Raw genomic sequence first — 19,388 nt, 5'->3', positions numbered from 1 at the left:
AGGGTCAAACTCAACAGAAACATTATAGTTAGTAGTGATAGTAATTTTGCAAGCATAAATTAAATTTTTGATTAGCTTGGTAGCGTAGATCAGAGTACATTATCAAGGGAGACCATATGTATTCCACGATGCAAAAGAGGGGGCAGACCATATGAAGGTGTCATTCCTTAATTAGTTAGTGGAGATGCTTCCTCTTCCACCATGTTTGGATAGCATAGTCAAAGAATTCCACTGATACGTACGTTAACGTACATGCAACGGGTTGTGATTGACAATATGCCATACAATGATAGTCATGGTATTATACATCCGACCGTTGTAGCTCTTGTTTTCTTCAGGGTAAATTGGGGTTTTTGAGGGTGTGTAAGGTGATAGACCGTATAAAGTCTTTTTTTTCTCCTGTATATGAAAAGGTTAATAAAAAAAGAAATATGTTAAGATTATTAATTAAACAAATATATATACTATAAATAAGGCGCAAAATAAAAATTTTACATAGAATTCTCAAATTTTTCAAGACGGCTCTGATAGTAAAGCTAAGTATATACTATACATCCACTCGTTTGTGGTATACTTAATAAACTTCTTTTCATGTTGTTTATTAATATATAATTTTAATAATATTTTTAGGTGTATATAATTAAAAATTTTATAAAATAATATTATTATGAAAATAAAAATACAGACTAATCATACAAGAACCAGTTAAATTTATGATTTTTATACACATAGAATAAAAAGTAAAATAATAGTATCAATTGAGATCATGTCAGAGTATGAGATGGTGTGCGTCTCCCGACTGTGGGATTTAGAGTTACGGTGAAAGAAGCATTTTGATCTATCTTCATCAGTGAATGTAGTTAAGAAAATTAACTCAGAATAATTTAACATTTTAATAATTTTCCTAACATAATAATCTCAATGATTAAACATGAATAATCTCAATTATAAAGGATGATTGCAATACAATAATCCCAACTAATTTTTGGGTATGTACATAAATAACCATTTTATACAGAATAGATGTACATAATACTATTCATATTTGAAGATGTAAATAATCTTCTTAATTTGTAGAATTGTATAATAAAATCTTCTTGAAAATACAAAATTTAATTGCAATAGTTTCACATTATATTGAAAAAACGAAAATCTTGTTGATTGTAGAGTAATACTTGAAGCTATTATATTTGAATAATTACTTTTTTTAAGTTCATAATTACTTCGGGGAAATTCAAATATGTATTTCCTATTAGTTTTATATACTCAATATATCAGTACAACAATTATATATTAATTCAAATTCACAGGTCACATTTCTTATATATACGTACAGTAATTCATAAATTTTAAGTTCATAATTTTTTTTTTCTCAATTAATAGTTTATCTTTTAACACAAATTCATCTACCATTTATATTTTTTCCTTCCAAAATATTTGAATTTTTTTTCCATAATTTGGATAATTTAAATTCATTTATTTTTTTTGAATATTTAAAAGAGTTTTTAAGCAAAAGAATGCATCAAAATATCTGCAAAAGAAATACTTTTTTAAAAAATGTTTTAAAATATAGCAATATAGATCTTATTTTAAAGATCTCGAAAAATAATGAATCGAGTATTTTAAAAAAGAAATAATTTATTTCGAGTTGATACAAAATGGTAATAAGATTTTGTACGCTTGAAGTGATTTTATTAGATGTTAGGAGTGCTACTATGTTAGTCTATGTAAAAAAGTCTTTGGGAGCTTGATTATCTGGATAGTAATATGTTGAAAAAATAAATTAGGCAACAAACAAAGGAAAATGTAAATATGAAAAATTAATTACACTGATTGATGTGTAGTTTGGTGATTAATTCTAAAACTTATTCCTATTTAAGGTAATGTAAATTTAATGCTATTTGAAATTTATTTAAATCCTCATTATCAAGTGGCCCGAGGGCTTTTGTTGGTGGGACCCTATAAATTATGGCTGGGTCGGCAATTAGTTTAGAACGTTGTAAGTCAAAATGACTTGCATGGTTGAAATTGGTTCTATTTTGCTTCCTGCAGAATATATATTTCATAATTACTTCGGGGAAATTCAAATATGTATTTCCTATCAATTTTATATACTCAAATATATCTGTACAACAATTGCATATTAATACAAATTTAAAGGTCACATTTCTAATATATACGGTACAGCAATTTATAATTTTTAAGTTCATAATTTTTACTGAACAGATGGTTAAGGTGAGCATGGTAAGCTCCTCCTCTAGTTCTAGTAATGAGAGAGGTCCAATATCCCATAGTATTACTATCGTACACTTACGATTATTAAAATTTACACTATCAGCATTATTTAATAATATTACAAGTAATTTAAAACAGAGTAAACAAATAATAAAAAAACCACAAAATACACCAACTTTATATATAAGTCAAAACATCCAAATCAAATTATGCAAAACTACAGGAAAGGACAAACAAATCTTTGGCAGTGAAATGCTTTTTTACCTTGGAAGAGCACCCAAAGGCGAAAAAACTAATTGGATTAAGCATGAATATCCCCCATCAATAACAATAAGCCGACCTTCCAACCCACCAAAGGTACCTACACATAAGTCAAAACATCCAAATCAAATTATGGAAAACTATATAACAACGAAGTGGGCGACATGGCAATTGCTTGGAAGCTCTGAGGGGACTATATATATACACGGCACATTTGGATATTTACTCATCCAATTAAAACCTTATATTTCATATTACCATTTTCCATGGATTCGAAAATACATTCTAATCACTTGTTCTACCTCATGATTGTTTACAATCTGTCGTGTGTTTCAGCCCGAACCTTGGATGTTTGGAGCGCGCAACCAAGCTCAGACGCGACAACAAACATGGAAAATGCTCAACATAATAACACATTCAGCAGCATTGGCTTTGCCAAGATCGGGCTACCGAGTTTCTTCGTCATCCTCATTTTCATTGCTTCTTTACTCTGGAAATACTGCCGTACTGGTAAGCACTAAGCACATACATACTTGTATTTCTACTTCAATTGACTTATATATATATATGACTTTGTTTTGTGTTTGTGTACGTGTATTGTAATGTATTTTAAACAGGGAATAATACTTTTAATTGTAATTGTGATTGTTGCCTCTTCAAAATGTCTGTGAGAGATGGGAGCAATAATGGAAGTGCACCAGTGGCAGAGATTGAGCTTGGACAACCTGTGATTGATATCAATTCTGCTGTGGAACAATTGTATCGATGATTCATATATACTCTTAAGGACACTATGTTTCTATGTTGTTATACTTTATACTTATTTTTAGTTACAGTTCTTGTAATTTGTGTTTAATGGCTTCCGTTTTATATGTTTGCATATTAAATGGAAATATACGAGGTGCACACACTTTATAAGTTAAGTAGATATATATTATCGCAAAATCATATGGCAATGGAAAGAAGCACTCTAATACCTTATAAAGTGTGCACACCATATTTAATTTGTCGATTTGGAATAAATCATCCCAACATATATTTGTTGTAAATAGACTAAACAATTATATCTTTAATAATTAATATATTGTAAATAGACTAACCAATGTTTCAGTGATGGTTAACAATGGTAACATTTAACCATGTTTCAGTGATGGTTAACAATAGACTAACCAATATATAGAGAAGAACTAATACTGCCAAATAACAATAGACTAACCAATATATAGAGAAGAACCAATATATAATGTAGAGTCCTTATCCTTTTCATTTTTAACACCCTTCTTATTGGATTCTTCCCGTATATATATATATATATATATATATATATATATATATATATATATATATATATATATATATATATATATATATATATATATATATATATATATACATATATATATATATATATAGGGAAGGGATTCATAGGGAAGGGGTTGAAAATGAGAAGGAAAAGAAGAATTTTACACCCTTGATTTCACTAAAATAAAAAAAATCTATGGTCACGATTGAGCCAAAAACTCATAATTGTAAAAGTAACTATATTACATAGAAAGGTAATTATGAAATAATTTTTAAAATGTTCTTAATTTATAATATAGTATCATTTTTTGTATATATAATATTAATTTTGGTTGGTTAGTATCGAAAATAAATCAATGGAAGATCCAGGGTTTAGGTTTCATCCAACGGATGAGGAGTTAATTACATTTTATTTATCAAAAAAATTTTGTGATATTAGTTTTTCTTCTAAAGCCATTGCTGATGTTGATCTAAATAAGTGTGAGCCTTGGGACCTTCCAGGTACGTACATGTTTAATTTATACTCTTGCCCTAATTTTCCCACAATGCGTCTAATTATATATACAAGGCTCATAAATTAAAAGGTTTAGCATAAATATGATCAGTTTACATTGGTTTATATCATTATTTTATCGAGTTTGATAAGTTACTTCTTAAACAAGGCTAAAAATTTATTGGGTGAGAGGTCATACTCAAATGTTTTCTAGTAAATGAAATTTATTTTACGATTAAAACGATTTAAAATAGGAGAAATTGTAAAAAAAAAATAAACTAATTTCTACTCAATTCGCTCAAAATAAACTCAATTATTGTTTATTTTTAAACAAACCCACATATTCGATATAATTGTTGAAAATAAACCAATCTATTACTTATTCCTAATTCTTGACTTACAAAGAAGCTTTAAAATATTTCTAAATAATATGTCAGTTTATTTTTAGCAAATATACCTAATAAGTAGGTTTATTTAAAAATAAATAATAAGTGAGTTTATTTCAGCGGATCAATTAAAAGTTTGTTCTAATGAAAACAAATTTTCTAAGAGACAACAAGCCCAAGATTCTTTCGTAAAGGCTGAGTCCAGAACACTAATATAAAGTAAATCAAACATTCAAATTTGCATATATATACTTTTTCAACTATTTAATGTAGTATACATCATAAAATTCAATGTTTATTATAGCGTGACTCAAACCTAAATTCACCCGTTGTTATAAATAAATGTGCAGCAAAAGCATCAATGGGAGTAAAAGAATGGTACTTTTTCAGCTTAAGAGATAGAAAATACCCAACAGGATTAAGAACAAATAGAGCCACAGTTGGAGGTTATTGGAAAACTACAGGAAAGGACAAACAAATCTTTGGCAGCGAATTGCTTATTGGAATGAAAAAGACACTTGTTTTTTACCTTGGAAGAGCATCCAAGGGTGAAAAAACTAGTTGGGTTATGCATGAATATCGCCTCACCAATAACAATAAGCCTTCCTTCCAACCCACCAAGGTACCTACATTTTCCCCTTTATTTTCTTCATAAATTTTACAGTTGTTGGTACAGTCTTATTGTAATGCAGTTTTAAATTAAGCTAAATAGTCCAATTAAATTAATTAAAAATACATTTTCAATGTTAAAATACTTATTTTTTATATTTAGGCATTTTTATATATTTATCTAACATTGAAACAATCTTGTATAAGATTTGCGTTATTTTGTTTGTCATGTTAGTGGTCTAGTAGAATTATATTATATATATATATATATATATATATATATATATATATATATAGAACTATGTACATCTATAAATGATAAATACTTGATAATTCTATTATGAAAGTATGCAATTAGACAATTCAAATAATATACCACTTGACTATAATTTTTTTTACACATTAGCCGCAATTTATAAATAAGCTTGAACGATAAATAATGTCAAAAATTATTAAATAGCGAATATTTCAGAACGGAGAAAGTAATATATATACATCTAAAATAATAATTATTTATTCGGTTTAATTACAAATTTACAGCTTTAAAAGTTAATGGTTAAAGCAGTGGCTTCATATACTTAGGACTAAATATTCATTTATAATAAGGGATGAGCGAGAGAGATTCGTACTTAGTCAAATAGAAGTAATTAAATTAATACTACTAAATTAATACTCTATTCTTATCTGATGCAATTTTTTCACGTGCCTAAAACAACAAGTATTTGTCATGACCCTAATTTAATTAAAAGTGCATGGTACCAACTACCATGCACATAGACAAATTGGTAAGTACTAATTGGGAAACAAATATCCCTAATTTTCCTTCAATGTCATGGCCTTCAACCTTGCTAAGTACTAATCTAAATAACACTATAAATTCCTTATTACTCAAGGCTCTACAATTTACTAGTAATAGTAGTACAAGTTCTAGTACATATTTTCAACCTAGAGATGCAACGAATACGAATTATTCCTTTTTAGGCAGCAACCAGCAAAAGTTGTCGCCTTTAGAAAGTAGTTCGTATTTGGATTTTAAATCATCATCGGGTACTGATGAGTCGTTTGACTCGTCTATACCAACCCAACAAAATGAAGTAAACCAACTACAAGTTCAAGATCAAACATTCCCCTTTGGACTCCATGTGGTGATGGATATACTATACGTGATGAGAAAACTAACAATTTGTAACTTGTGATTGTCATGCATGTATTCTTCCATGTTAATACTTCAAGGGTCTAGATCTAGATGATGTAAGCATGTAGCTTGTTTTAATGTAAAGCAAATGTTATACCGTATTTCTTTCTGTTTTATTTGATGCTCTATAAGAAATGTTAAAAGAGAATTAAAAAAAGTTAAATTTTTTAAATAGTAAATAAATTATTTTATTGAATAGTAAAGTTATTGGAGAAAAATGTGGGGATAATAAGTATTAAAAATATATAAAATAAGGTTGGTAAAAAAATATAAGAATCAAACATTAATGTTTGAAAAAAATTAATGGAAAATATATGAGTACTATAAATATTATATAAATTGTTATAATAATATTATTGAAAAATATATAGGGACGAAGTATAAAGATTAGAAACCAAAACTAATTATATTAAAAAAAAAAAAAAAAAAAAAAAGGAACAACAAAAATATAGAAATGAGAACATTCCTAACACAGTTGACAAGTAATGGGACACACACACACCTACCTACCTAGCTCTTACCGCACCAAACAAAATTATATGTACTTCATTTTAACATTAGAAGGAGTGTAAAAATTGATAAATTTGTTAAATATCCTATATAAATTTAAAATTATAAATTATGATATTTTTTTATAATAATTTTATATTTTTAAACACTTAATATTTATATATTTTAATATTAAAGCATATAATTTTTTAAAATCCTGTATATAATCGAACCTGTTAAATATATTCATACTTTAACAATGACAAAATTAAACGAAAAACAAAAAAGTTTGTACTTCAGTACTTGAGTTAGAAGTACTAAGAAAGCGAAACACACAAATAAAATTCCACGTAGTGACAATGTGACATCGTCAAGGAAGAAAAATGGTTCCTTAATGTGAAGCTATTAAAGGTTAATTGGAAAAAAAAATAATTTTATTATCACTAATAAGTATATAAAAATAGTAAGATTATGTTCGATCTTTAAATTACAATCTTAGTGATAGCAATACTTAATGATATTGAAATAATGAAATGTTAATCCTGTTAATTATACGTATGTATCATGTATGCAACATAAGAGGCATTGAGAAACTTTTCTTACCTTCTTTAGATGTGATAATGGGGTAAATTTAATAATAGAGTAGGGATGAAATTTAGAGGTATGCACAAAAATTTGATCCAAATATTTTTTACTTTGGTTGAGACCGTTTCAAATTGAGACCAAGAGTGGGCCGGCCCAATTCGCGCGTGTAACAACATCACACGTTTTCCCTTGTTTTTCCATTTTCTAAGCATTTATGAATTTTGACCTTAAAGGTATTAATTTCAACGTAAAGTAATACTTAAACATATCAATTAAAGTAAAATTTCAATTTGAACCTATAAGTGATCAATTTGACGTTAAACTGATCAACTTCTACCTAAATATGATCTGTTTTACAATTTTAGAACGAAGTTATATAAAGTGGTATTATTCTATCATTGTATGGATGAATTTCAAACAACAAATAAATGGTCAATAAAACTATCAATAATAGTGTTAAAATTATTAACATATTAAATTTGAACTAAATGCTATACAATATATCTATACAATTCATCAATAGAATGATAAAATAATACCATTTTATTAAATTCATTCTCAAATTGTGAAACAAAACCATATTTAGGTAAAAATTGATCAGTTTAATGTCAAAATTGATTACGAATAGGTCAAAATTGAAATTTTTTACTTTAATTGATCTGTTAAAACAATTTACTTTAAGTTGAAATTGATAACTTTAAGGTCAAAATTTGATACCTTTAACATTTAAATTGAAAAATGCCCAAAAAATGAAAAAAAGAGAGAAATCATGTGAGGTTGATACACGCGCGAATTGGGTCGACCCAAATTGACGGTCTCTTTACGAGGCCGTCTCATCCAAGATCAGTTGAATATTTTTTTGACTTATTGATCAATTAACAATCTAAACTTAACCAAGCCAACATAAAGGGAATGATTAGTAAATGACTTTGTAGCTAGGGGAGTTTAAAATCGGATAAATTTGAATCTAGAAATTTGGTTCCGGTTCGAAAAAATTAGATATTCTGTTTAATCCAGATTGGATACCGAATATCTAGTTTTCTATTTTTTATTATTTTTTCTCCTTTTTTAAACAATTTTACATTTTTTACCACATAGATATCTTTAATCAAGCTTATTTTTTAAACTTTGAATACAAATCATTTTGAAAATATGGTTGGATTTTCAAAAGTCTAAATTAATTAACAATAAATTAGTTATACAACTTAGTTATAATAGAGAATTGTACATATTAGTAAATTTAAGAACCTAAACAAAAAATATTATATAAATAAATATTTATATATTAAAAATATAAATTAGAAAATCGGATATCCGAATGTGCATATTTTGATCTGAATCCGCTATCCGATTTAAAAATCAGATACCTGATCCAAATTATCCGATTTTCAAAAATCGGATAATTCATCCAGTTTTTAAAACTGAATACCGGATATTCCAGATTGGATGATTCGAATCAAATCTTATTGAACACCCCTATCTGTAGTTGCTTTTGACTATTTTATTAGTTGATCAAAAAATTAAAAAATATTTAGTAAACGACTTTCATCTAGTTGAAAAACTTACTTTAAAACCAAAGTGAAAAAACTAATTTTATCAGTATTTTCTCTGATAAACAATCAACAGTCACATTCTTAATTTTACAAAACATTCTTCTAAATTAATTATTTATCCAACTAACTTAAAAACTAATAAAAACATTACATATTGTCAAACAAGCCAAAAAACAATATCCACTGCGAAATACAAAGAAACACTATTTACCAAAAACACCATAATCTATATAACTTCAATCTCACACGTCTTCACCTTCCTAAATCCTAATCATTCAATTAGATAAGTGTTAAGTCCGATGCAGGCCCCATGGCCTTTATTGCTCCACTTAAAAATTTGGTTTCCTTTAAATTATAGGCGCAATAATAAATATTTTTTGCTGCGTGAAAATATTAATTTAAATAAAAGTTGTTTACCCACCAATATTACTTAGGTAGTGTATTTATGTAGAATTCAAAAATAGTGCATTTATTTGCTAGAAATTGACATCTTTTTAAAAATTTGAGTTTTAAATGTGTAACCTTATCTTCACTTTAAACATTCAAAATTTAAATTTTTTTGATTTCACTAAATTTCTTATGCTAAAATAAATTGGTATGACTTGTGACTCGTGAGTATTAAAAATAAGTACTAAATTAAATTAAAAATACAAGAAAGTATTAAATTAAGTACTTTAACATTTAACTCAACTAAATTTATTAGCATTGAACATAAATAAAATTTTTATGGTGTATTATGAAAAAGTACATATTAAAATTTAGTTAATTTAAGGTTAATCATTAAGTAAAATTTAAATAAGAAAATTGATTATTAAATATACATACCAGAACTCATATCAGAAAAACAAAAAAATATCGATAAATATATAAGTAATTTAGCTTGGTGGACGTCCGTAGATACGCGATATAAAATGCTAATAATACCAAGATTTTAGTACACTACTTTTATATCCATCCAAAAATAGACTTTATGAACTAGAAATTAGGAAAACACTAATTGGTCACTTGTTATGGTCAATTTTTAGAAAGGAAACATATGGAATTTAATACTCTATCAAATTAATATCATTCTTACTCTTTAATTATTTCCATCTTCTTTTTTTTTGAAATGTAATTATTTCTATCTTATTGCATGTGCAATTTCTATACCGATTTTTTTTTATATATAGGTATTAGGTACTCATTGAGATTGTTTAATAAATGTTTTTTTTTTTACTTTTAACTTTTTAATTGGTTAAAAAGTAAAAAAAAACGTTTGACATACTTTTTTTAATAACTTTTGACACATTAGACATACTTTTTGTCTAATAAACAATCAATAACTAATACCTAATTTTTACAAAATATCTATTTAAACATTTAGGGGGTATTTGGTTCTTAGCTCTTTGGTGACTTTTGACTTGTTGGTTGATCAAACAACCAATAAAAGTGTTTGATGAATGGTTTTTAAAGTAGCTGAAAAGTTTACTTTTAAGCCAAAATGAAAAAACTGCTCTATTAAGACATCTTTTGGCTCATTTTTTCTCTAATAAACAACCAACAGCCAACATTCAAATTTACTAAACATCTTCACAAGTAGCTAGCTTTTTCAGCTAACTTAAAAGCCAATAAAAACAACCAATATTTTCAGCTGGTCAAACAAATTAATTACAAAAGCCAACAGCCAACAGTCAATTGCCAAATACTCCAAATTTATCTAAGTAACTTAAAAACTAAAAAAAATAGAAAAAAAAACCATTAAGTTCATAAAAGAGTAGGCAAAAAATTGAAAAGACAATGAAGAAAACCAAAAACCAGGCACAAAACGGGTCACCACAATAAAACAAATCCTCTTTTTGCCGCTAATGCCGCGATTTTTCTACGTTAATTTCACTTTCTATTAGCCTATAATTCCACATTCAATTCTTCTTCATTGTACTCCTTAGCCTCCACCTCCGCAATTCTCGCTCTAAAACGTTCAATTTTTCAAGAAAAATCTAATCTTTTCCTAAAAATTATGTACACCATTTTTAGTGAAATAATTATTATGTTGCTTTCACTTAAAAGTTAGCCAACAAAACCAAGATCACTATCATTAATTCTCCATATATATATATATATAATAATTATAATTCTTACACACTTCCCCATTTCCAAATTCCACATTCCTTTTACTAATTTCAACCAAACAATTTTTTTTTTCATTTCTACGATCTGGGTTTTCTTCAATGATCCCTAGAATCTCTTGGGTTTTTGTTGTTTTTTAATTTCATTTTTAAAATTTTGATTTTTGAAAATTAGGTATAAAAAAATGGGTTGTGTGAGCTCTAAGGGTGGAATGTTAGTGACGCCGGCGTTGGATTATTCTGGTGTTTTTAAGGACAATGTAGTTGTGGGTGGTTCTGGTTGTAGTAAAGTGGGTCCCACTGAGTCAGATGGTAATAAAAAGTTTATATTGGGTTCCAACAATGGTGAGTCAGGGCGAGTCAGCTCTACTGGTGGAAGCGAGTCAGTGAGTTTTAGATTAGGGAATTTGCAGAAGTATGTGGAAGGTGAACAAGTGGCTGCAGGTTGGCCAACCTGGTTGAGTGCTGTTGCTGGTGAAGCTATTCATGGTTGGTTACCTCTCCGAGTTGATGCTTTTGAGAAATTAGAAAAGGTGGGTTTACCCAAATTATGAAAAAGATACATTATTTTTAGTATAATTTGCCAATTATAATCCTAAAATTTAACACGTTTGCGAATTACGGCCACAGCCACAAAGTATCAAAGACTACAACATCCTGACCAAATTATACAATTTTGATGATTTTAACGGTGGGAATTTCAACTTGAGTGTTCAGAATTTTGTAATTTGGTTTGAACACGATAGACTTTAATACTTTAATGGCGGTGTAAAAAATAAACATTAAAATTTTAATTCGAAAAAAGTAAACGTTAAGGCTTTAATAGGCAAATTATTCTTATTTTTACAAATAAATGAATTTTTGTTATTGGGTTGTGGATTTTATAGAACATTGTGGTATGATTATAGTTGACCTCTAAGGGTATTGGTATGCATTCTTTATTACTCTTCCCAGACCCTGCTCTTAGGCGGAATTTATCGGGACGATGATGATTATATAGAACATTGTGGTATAATTATAGTTCTTATGATTTTTGAGTTGTGCAATAAGTATCTGATTTCAAAATTGAACTGGGATTATGTCTTGAAGAGAATTTCAGATGGGTTTGGTGATTTTGGATTAAAGTTTGTATTTTTCTTAATTTTTTTCCAAAAAAAATTGTGACAATTGGTTTTGACAATGAGATGAATGAGTATATGTTCTTTAGAATGTTCATTCCGTATGTGAACATCACTGACTTTAGTACAGTTTGGTTTGTTTATTTAACTTGTCTGTTTCAAGTCCTTTTGTCTTTTATTGGGTAGTTGGGGATATATTTGGATATTTGTCTAGGTATTAAGTGTCCTATGGTGCCAAATGTTTTTTTGTATTCTACTTATCTATGATTCAAAAACATAGGAAGGATTTGAACTTACATGTTGAGATGGTAGAATAAATTGGTTTATGTAGCTGATATCAATCTTTTGCATTATTTGGCATTAGTTTAACATAATTCGCTAGTTAATTCGCCTTTTGAATTCGCAATTTGCTCAAAATGACCCTAAAATAGCCCAAAACCGACCATAATTCACTTTTTCCGATTTGCGATTCCCAAGGAGATTAGTCACACGCACTCTGACTTTATCAAATTCATGAACTTTAGCATGTTTAGGCCTTTAATCTTATTGTGTTCTTTTTGCCATTTCCTTTCACTTAGATTGGTCAAGGTACATATAGTAGCGTTTTTCGAGCACGTGACCTTGAAACCGGGAAGATAGTGGCTATGAAGAAGGTTCGATTCGACAATTTTGAACCCGAGAGTGTTAGGTTTATGGCGCGAGAAATTTTGATTCTCCGTAGGCTTGATCATCCAAATGTCATCAAGTTGGAAGGAATTGTCACATCTAAATTATCATGCAGCATATACCTTGTTTTTGAGTATATGGAACATGATCTTGCAGGACTAGTTTCTTGTCCAGACATCAAGTTTACTGAAGCTCAGGTATATTCAGTGTGATTTCTCCCATTTTGCTATGTTTTTGATATTTTATTCGCAAGATCCTTCTTTATGCCATTTTAAGGATTTATTCGTATCATTAGCCACTTAATGACGACATTGGGATAATGGACAATTGTTAATATTATTAGATCCTATGTTACCTAGACTCGGGTACTGATGTCGAATACTGGTAGTCTGGTATGTGTCCAAGTGTCGGATACGTTTAAATATTGAATTTTAGTTCGAGCATCAAGAATCAGACACAGGTACGTGAAGCAAAATGAAGAGTTTGAGTAACATAGATTAGACCTAATGAGTAGAATTTAGATTCAGATAAGTGCATATAGCAATTAAGACTCGCTAAACTCAATCTATGTCTAAAGTTCTAGATCTGATTTAAGTTTTTAAGTTCAGATAGGTGGAATTGAGGTGAAAACTATAAAGCTTTTAATTTGGCATTTACGGTTTGTTTGGTAGTAGGTAATAAATGGTGGGAATGATGATGATAAACTAGTGTAATTTTAGTAGGAAAATCTCTTGGCAAGTTAAATGGCCATGCTTGTTCTCGTCTTATCATCTTATTTTCTTCACAAAACGCATTCTAATGCATTACCATACGAAAATGTGGTATTAGATGGGAATAGAAGATTGTGAACAAATAAAAGTTTTCATGATCAAAATTTCAGTACCATAGGAATAACATGCTACATCTCATGCAAATTTACGGTACAAATCATTCTCATTACCATCATTTGGTACCAACAATCAAACAGTGCGTTAAGGTGTCCTAACAATGTTAAAGATTCAAATGAAATATGCAGGTAAAATGCTATATGAAGCAACTAATATCAGGAATCGAGCACTGCCATTCACGAGGTATAATGCATCGAGATATTAAAGGATCGAATCTTCTGGTAAATAATGACGGAATTTTGAAGGTTGCTGATTTCGGTTTGGCCAACTTCTGCAGTACAACACACAAACATCAACTAACAAGTCGTGTTGTGACTCTGTGGTACCGACCCCCTGAACTCCTTCTGGGGGCAACAGACTATGGCCCGTCTGTTGACCTCTGGAGTATTGGTTGTGTATTTGCTGAAATTCTCCTGGGGAAGCCTATCCTTCAAGGAAGAACTGAGGTGATTACTTCTGCCAAACAATTTCCCGCTGTGTGATATGATCATAGTTTCTAAAAATTACGTTTTTTGATGAACAGGTCGAGCAGCTGCATAAGATCTTCAAACTATGCGGCTCTCCCCCTGACGAATATTTGAAGAAATCGAAACTTCCTCATGCCACTCTTTTTAAGCCACAGCAACGTTACGAGAGTTCTCTTCTAGAAACTTGTAAAGATATGCCTGAAGCCGCAGTGGAGCTTATTGAAACTTTGCTTTCCGTGGAGCCATACAAGCGTGGAAGTGCGTCCTCAGCTCTATGCTCGGAGGTACATAACGTAGATTTGCTTTCGATTCATTTTTCTGAAGATCCCGCATTGTTTTCCTTGTAGAATAGTCGAATGTTTGTTCCCATTGCCTTAAATATGGGCTAACATATGTGATATCTCAAATCTGTTCTAAATTTGAGTCCTTTCAATCTTATTCTCAGTACTTCAGCAGTAAACCATATGCGTGCGACCCAGCAACTTTGCCTAAATACCCACCTAACAAAGAAATTGATGCAAAAGGCCGCGAAGAAGCAAGAAGGTAATGTTTCTTTCTGTTTTTGATGGGGTGTTCGGCAAACGGCTGATAACTGATTTTATTAACTAGTTTGACTAGCTAATTTTGAACTCGCTGTTATGAGCAGCTTGTTCAAAAACAACTTATTCATAACAATAAGTCGTTTCAACCAACCAATTTACCAAACATTAGCATTGGATGGTTTTACCACCCAACTCTCTAGTTGTATCAAAATAAGCTAAAATAGCCAAATAAGCTAATTTATTTACCGTTATACAGAAAGAAAGTCGGTGGAAGAGTCTGTGGGCTTGAAACAGGAAGAAAGACAACAAAGAAACCAACGGATGTACGCAAACTTGCCCCAGCTGAGGTTTGCTATTTTGTTTGCACTTTTCCTTTTTTAGATACAAGAAGAAATTACACTTGTTCCTAACTGCTTTAAGTTTCCCATACAGGAGCTGCCATTGCCACCCCAAGTTCAAGAAACACGGAGAGTCAAAATCAATGGAAGTTTAGCACTCTTTCATCCTGAAGAAAACATAAAAGGAAGGGAACCACCAAAACAATCAATTGATCGACGAGAAGAGGCTTCCGATTTGAAGAGTACTGCCTCTCAAGAAGACGTACCATATTCAGGCCCATTGCAAGTTTCAGCATCAAGTGGCTTCGCGTGGGCTAAGAACCGTAGAGATGATCTATTTGTTAGATCACACCGACGGTCTAGTTCGAAGCTTAGCTTTAATGGGTTAGAGACCTATATAACATCAAATGAAAGAAAGGATTCTGAGTTAAAGAAGCATGATAATGTAGATATTTCTCTTGGAGCTCGCGCTGTTTCTAGAGGGCATGATTACTATAATGCACTTAAGCATACAGTACGGAGACACTGGAGCCAGTTTGATCACCCCGACTCTTTTGATGCCTCGGATGAGTACCATTCGCAAGAATTATCCTTGGCTCTTTATCAAAAGGAGATGGGAATAAAAAGAAACCACATGGTTAGTTACAAGTATTAGATCTAATCATGTATTTACTTCGACGTAATTAAAGGAGAATTTGATCAAATCTTGTTACTCCTGCATTCTTTTAATTATAGCTATGGGGGTGTTCGGCAATATAGTTTATTAGCCAATTTTAGCTTATTTTGATATAAATATAGGGTTGGATGGTCAAACCAAGCAACGCTAGAGTTATGAATAAGCTATTTTTGAACCAGTGGATTCATAATCAGTTGGTCAAATCAGCCACTGTAATCGGCTATCAGCTACCAACTATCATCCATTTGCCAAACACTCCCTATGTCTTCCCAATATGTAAACCTTGCGTTGAGATTTTTCTTGGCAACTTACTAAGTAAACTTACTATAAGCAAAGTCGATGTCTCAAGTGACTGGGATTGTTTCTGTCGAGAATTGTTTTCTTTAGGTTTCCATGACATATCCGTAGCTTTATATCAGTAACTTACTCGAGCTTGGCGTTGGATTTCAGGATAAAGACGACAAGGTTGAATTTTCCGGACCATTGTTATCTCAGTCACATCGAGTCGATGAACTTCTAGAGAGACATGAACGTCATATTCGCCAGGCAGTTCGAAGATCATGGTTCCAAAGAGGTAACAAACAACTCAACCTAAAAGTTAATGTCATATTCCTTCATTTAGTGTTGTTGAAATTCAGGAAGTCCCCATGAACATATACAATCATTTCTGCACTTTTTTTTGCTTAATAAGTTCTACAATTACTCGAAAACGACACTATCCTAGTTGATTGTATACAACTACGAAAATCTACACGATATCAAACCCGAAATGATTTGTTTTCAAGCTGGTATGGTACGAAGATTAAAGAATCTTAGATTTCCTTGTCCTGCAAAAAATCCCATATATAATGATGCCTGATGCTTTGCAAAACCAACTTTCCCTACAAATGTATCATCTGATCCAAATAATTTTAACTGAGATTTGTACATGGTTTCTGATAAATTTGTCATTGGGCTTCTATATTACAAGACCCACACAAGAGAAGAGTTGATTGCACATAAACCCAATAAGTTTCCATCCTAAAACCAATCGATAATAGGAGTAGCCCATCAAGCTTATATATTACTCATCCTCTTTTTAATTCTTCGATGTGGGATCACATGTGTGTTATTTTCCAACACTTTTGATTTTGCATTGCAGGCAAAAAACAAGGTAAATGAAGTATGAACGGAAGTCACATTCGATTACCAAATCATCCAATCTCGGGATGTTGAACGAACATACTAATCAATGCTGGAAGTTACTCTTTGAATGCACCACTCGAGTGCGCGCAGGACATTTGCCTTGTTTTTTGAGTTTTATATCACGTTGGTGCAGACGAGACTGAACCGATGTTCTGATATCAAAAATGATCCGAGTGACGGTGGAAGTGAGCAGAATTTGGTGGTTAGTACTCTTGCCTTTGTTGTAAACAAAAATGGCCCTCAAAAATTTTAGTGTTAGTAATAGTAGCCTCTTTGATGTGTTTTTGTCCAAATAATCCATAAGGAGGAAAAAATATAGAAGTAGAAGTATGTATAAACTAACTTTATTTTGCACTTTAAATTTTCTGAATTTTGGGGAAACAGGAGATGAAAATCATGCTTGAAATAGATGTAAATTTGGTAATAGCACCGTGATAAAAGTGAATTTCAAACATCTCATGTAGAATTGTGTAATGGGCTTCTTATTTGTTGGTGATAGCGATTTGATCACTACGACATTGAAATTGTACGATTGTTATTCCATAGATCGAAGTCCTACAATCGTGAATTTAGGGGTGGCAATGGGTCAGACTCGGCTCGGATTTTACATACTCCGACTTTGCTCCGGATTTTAGTCGAACTTTTTTTTTCAGTCCACCTCCACCCGGAGTCGGATTATGCATACTCCAAGTTTGCCCCGACTCGGACTCTCGGACCTCCAACGGAGTCGGATACGGAGTCGGATTATTATTAAACTTTATCGTTGTGATATTGTACTAATGATTTAAAGCATACGAAGTTAACAAAATGTATTTTTGAAATACAATTTAACAAAAAAATATGTATTTTGAATTCAAGTTTAACATGAGAAATATTCCTAATACTACAATTTAACAAAATTTTCTCGCATTTTGATTTGGCGTATTTTATTTCTCTTGATCTGATTTGTCGTATTTTGATTGATTGATCTAAATAAAAATACCAAGTAGTTTTTCAAAATCGAAAATTGCAATTAGTATGAGAGAGAGCTTGAATTAGTCACGTCTAGAGTTTTAAAGGAAATAAAATATTGGGTTAAAAGTCAAATTCAAAGTCGGATTTCCTTCAGGGTTAGAGTCGGGTACTCGGGTCGGAGTGTCGGATTTTTTATAAAGTCCAACTCCGGTCTGTCTCTAACTCGAATTCGGGTCGTGAAGTCGGAGTTGGAGTCGGACTCGAATCGGATTATTTTCCTCTGATCGAGTCGGACTAGGGTCGAATTCAGACTGAATTGTCATCCCTAATCGTGATGACTTGACAAGAAAGATGTTCTTGACGTTCAATAAAATTACTTTATGTGAGTCACAAAAAACTTGTATGCGGCCGTCTCATGCGTGCGACCAAAATAATTTTATACTTCTCGAATTCAAGTCTTAATACACCCATTTCAAGACTTAAAAAGTCAGATCTAACACTTAAAACCCCTATATTAACCCTCAATCTTCTTTTAATTTTTTAGGTATTAACTTCAACCCAATACACTCATTCAATCATTCTACTACTTAAAAAGCCAAATTTATCTCTTAAAATCTCTACTTCAAACCTTAATTTTATATTTACTTACCTACTCCAATTGTAAAATATCTCTTTCAAGACTTAGAATGTCTATTCTAATGGTTTAAAGTTTGTTAAGTTCAAAGTTTAAAATACCTATTTGAAGGTCTAAAATGCTCGATTCAAACTTTAAAATAGCAATTTTAAAACTATGGATTAGACTTATAAATAGTCGCACGTATGTTGCCGTCTCACAGGAGATTTGCTATATGTGAATTAAGTAGTTACAAGTCTAAATGTTTAATACTTTGTTTGTTTGATTTAAAACGGGAAATAGCGGTTTATCAACGAAGAAAGAGGCCCAAAACGATGAAGAAACATAAGCAAAAGTAAACGAACACAAGCTCAAGCACACAATAAGTCCAATGATTCAAAGAAAGAAAAAAAAATTGCTAGGCGCAAAAGGAGTGCTATTTGACAACTCAATCCTTTGCCTAGGATGAAAGTTTTGACTAGGTAATCTAAAATTTATCCGACCTTATGATCGAATTTAATTTGACCCGATTTTAAAAATAATTTATATTATATTGATGAAAAAAGTAATATGGACACAAAACTCGATTTAAAATTGATCCGAAACATCTAATCCGAAATCAACCCGAATGAATACCTCTAGTTTGCTAAGATCTTGATGCGTTTGAGTTCAACAAGCACAACATCAGATTTAATCCAAGTTATACAATCAAGATGGCAAGTCCAACAG

The 19,388-nt window shown here is 30.7% G+C and overlaps 2 protein-coding genes across 2 annotated transcripts; both read left to right on the top strand.

Moving 5' to 3' along the window:
- Positions 1-4,154: 4,154 nt before the first annotated feature.
- On the top strand, positions 4,155-6,482 carry LOC130799198 (NAC domain-containing protein 79-like). The gene is made up of 3 exons (XM_057662307.1): positions 4,155-4,299; positions 5,028-5,299; positions 6,180-6,482. The coding sequence occupies exons 1-3, from the start codon at positions 4,155-4,157 to the stop codon at positions 6,480-6,482; spliced, it is 720 nt and encodes a 239-aa protein (XP_057518290.1).
- Positions 6,483-10,922: 4,440 nt separating this feature from the next.
- Positions 10,923-17,887, top strand: LOC130800092 (protein IMPAIRED IN BABA-INDUCED STERILITY 1-like). Its single transcript, XM_057663444.1, has 9 exons — positions 10,923-11,746; positions 12,910-13,194; positions 14,013-14,330; positions 14,408-14,635; positions 14,797-14,894; positions 15,150-15,240; positions 15,326-15,868; positions 16,358-16,481; positions 17,049-17,887. The coding sequence occupies exons 1-9, from the start codon at positions 11,399-11,401 to the stop codon at positions 17,066-17,068; spliced, it is 2,055 nt and encodes a 684-aa protein (XP_057519427.1). The 5' UTR covers positions 10,923-11,398; the 3' UTR covers positions 17,069-17,887.
- Positions 17,888-19,388: the final 1,501 nt, after the last annotated feature.

The sequence above is a fragment of the Amaranthus tricolor genome, chromosome 14, assembly GCF_026212465.1.
Source record: "Amaranthus tricolor cultivar Red isolate AtriRed21 chromosome 14, ASM2621246v1, whole genome shotgun sequence".
NCBI lineage: Eukaryota > Viridiplantae > Streptophyta > Magnoliopsida > Caryophyllales > Amaranthaceae > Amaranthus > Amaranthus tricolor.
This window is presented reverse-complemented; position numbering and strand designations above follow the sequence as displayed.

Bases quoted from the DNA above. Each gene is read 5' to 3' on its own strand.
- LOC130800092 (XM_057663444.1), top strand. From the start codon at position 11,399: ATGGGTTGTGTGAGCTCTAAGGGTGGAATGTTAGTGACGCCGGCGTTG. The intron at 14,895-15,149 runs GTAATGTTTCTT...ACCGTTATACAG, and splicing joins GGCCGCGAAGAAGCAAGAAG to AAAGAAAGTCGGTGGAAGAG. The intron at 16,482-17,048 runs GTAACAAACAAC...TTTGCATTGCAG, and splicing joins AAGATCATGGTTCCAAAGAG to GCAAAAAACAAGGTAAATGA.
- LOC130799198 (XM_057662307.1), top strand. From the start codon at position 4,155: ATGGAAGATCCAGGGTTTAGGTTTCATCCAACGGATGAGGAGTTAATT. The intron at 4,300-5,027 runs GTACGTACATGT...ATAAATGTGCAG, and splicing joins TGAGCCTTGGGACCTTCCAG to CAAAAGCATCAATGGGAGTA. The intron at 5,300-6,179 runs GTACCTACATTT...TTATTACTCAAG, and splicing joins CTTCCTTCCAACCCACCAAG to GCTCTACAATTTACTAGTAA.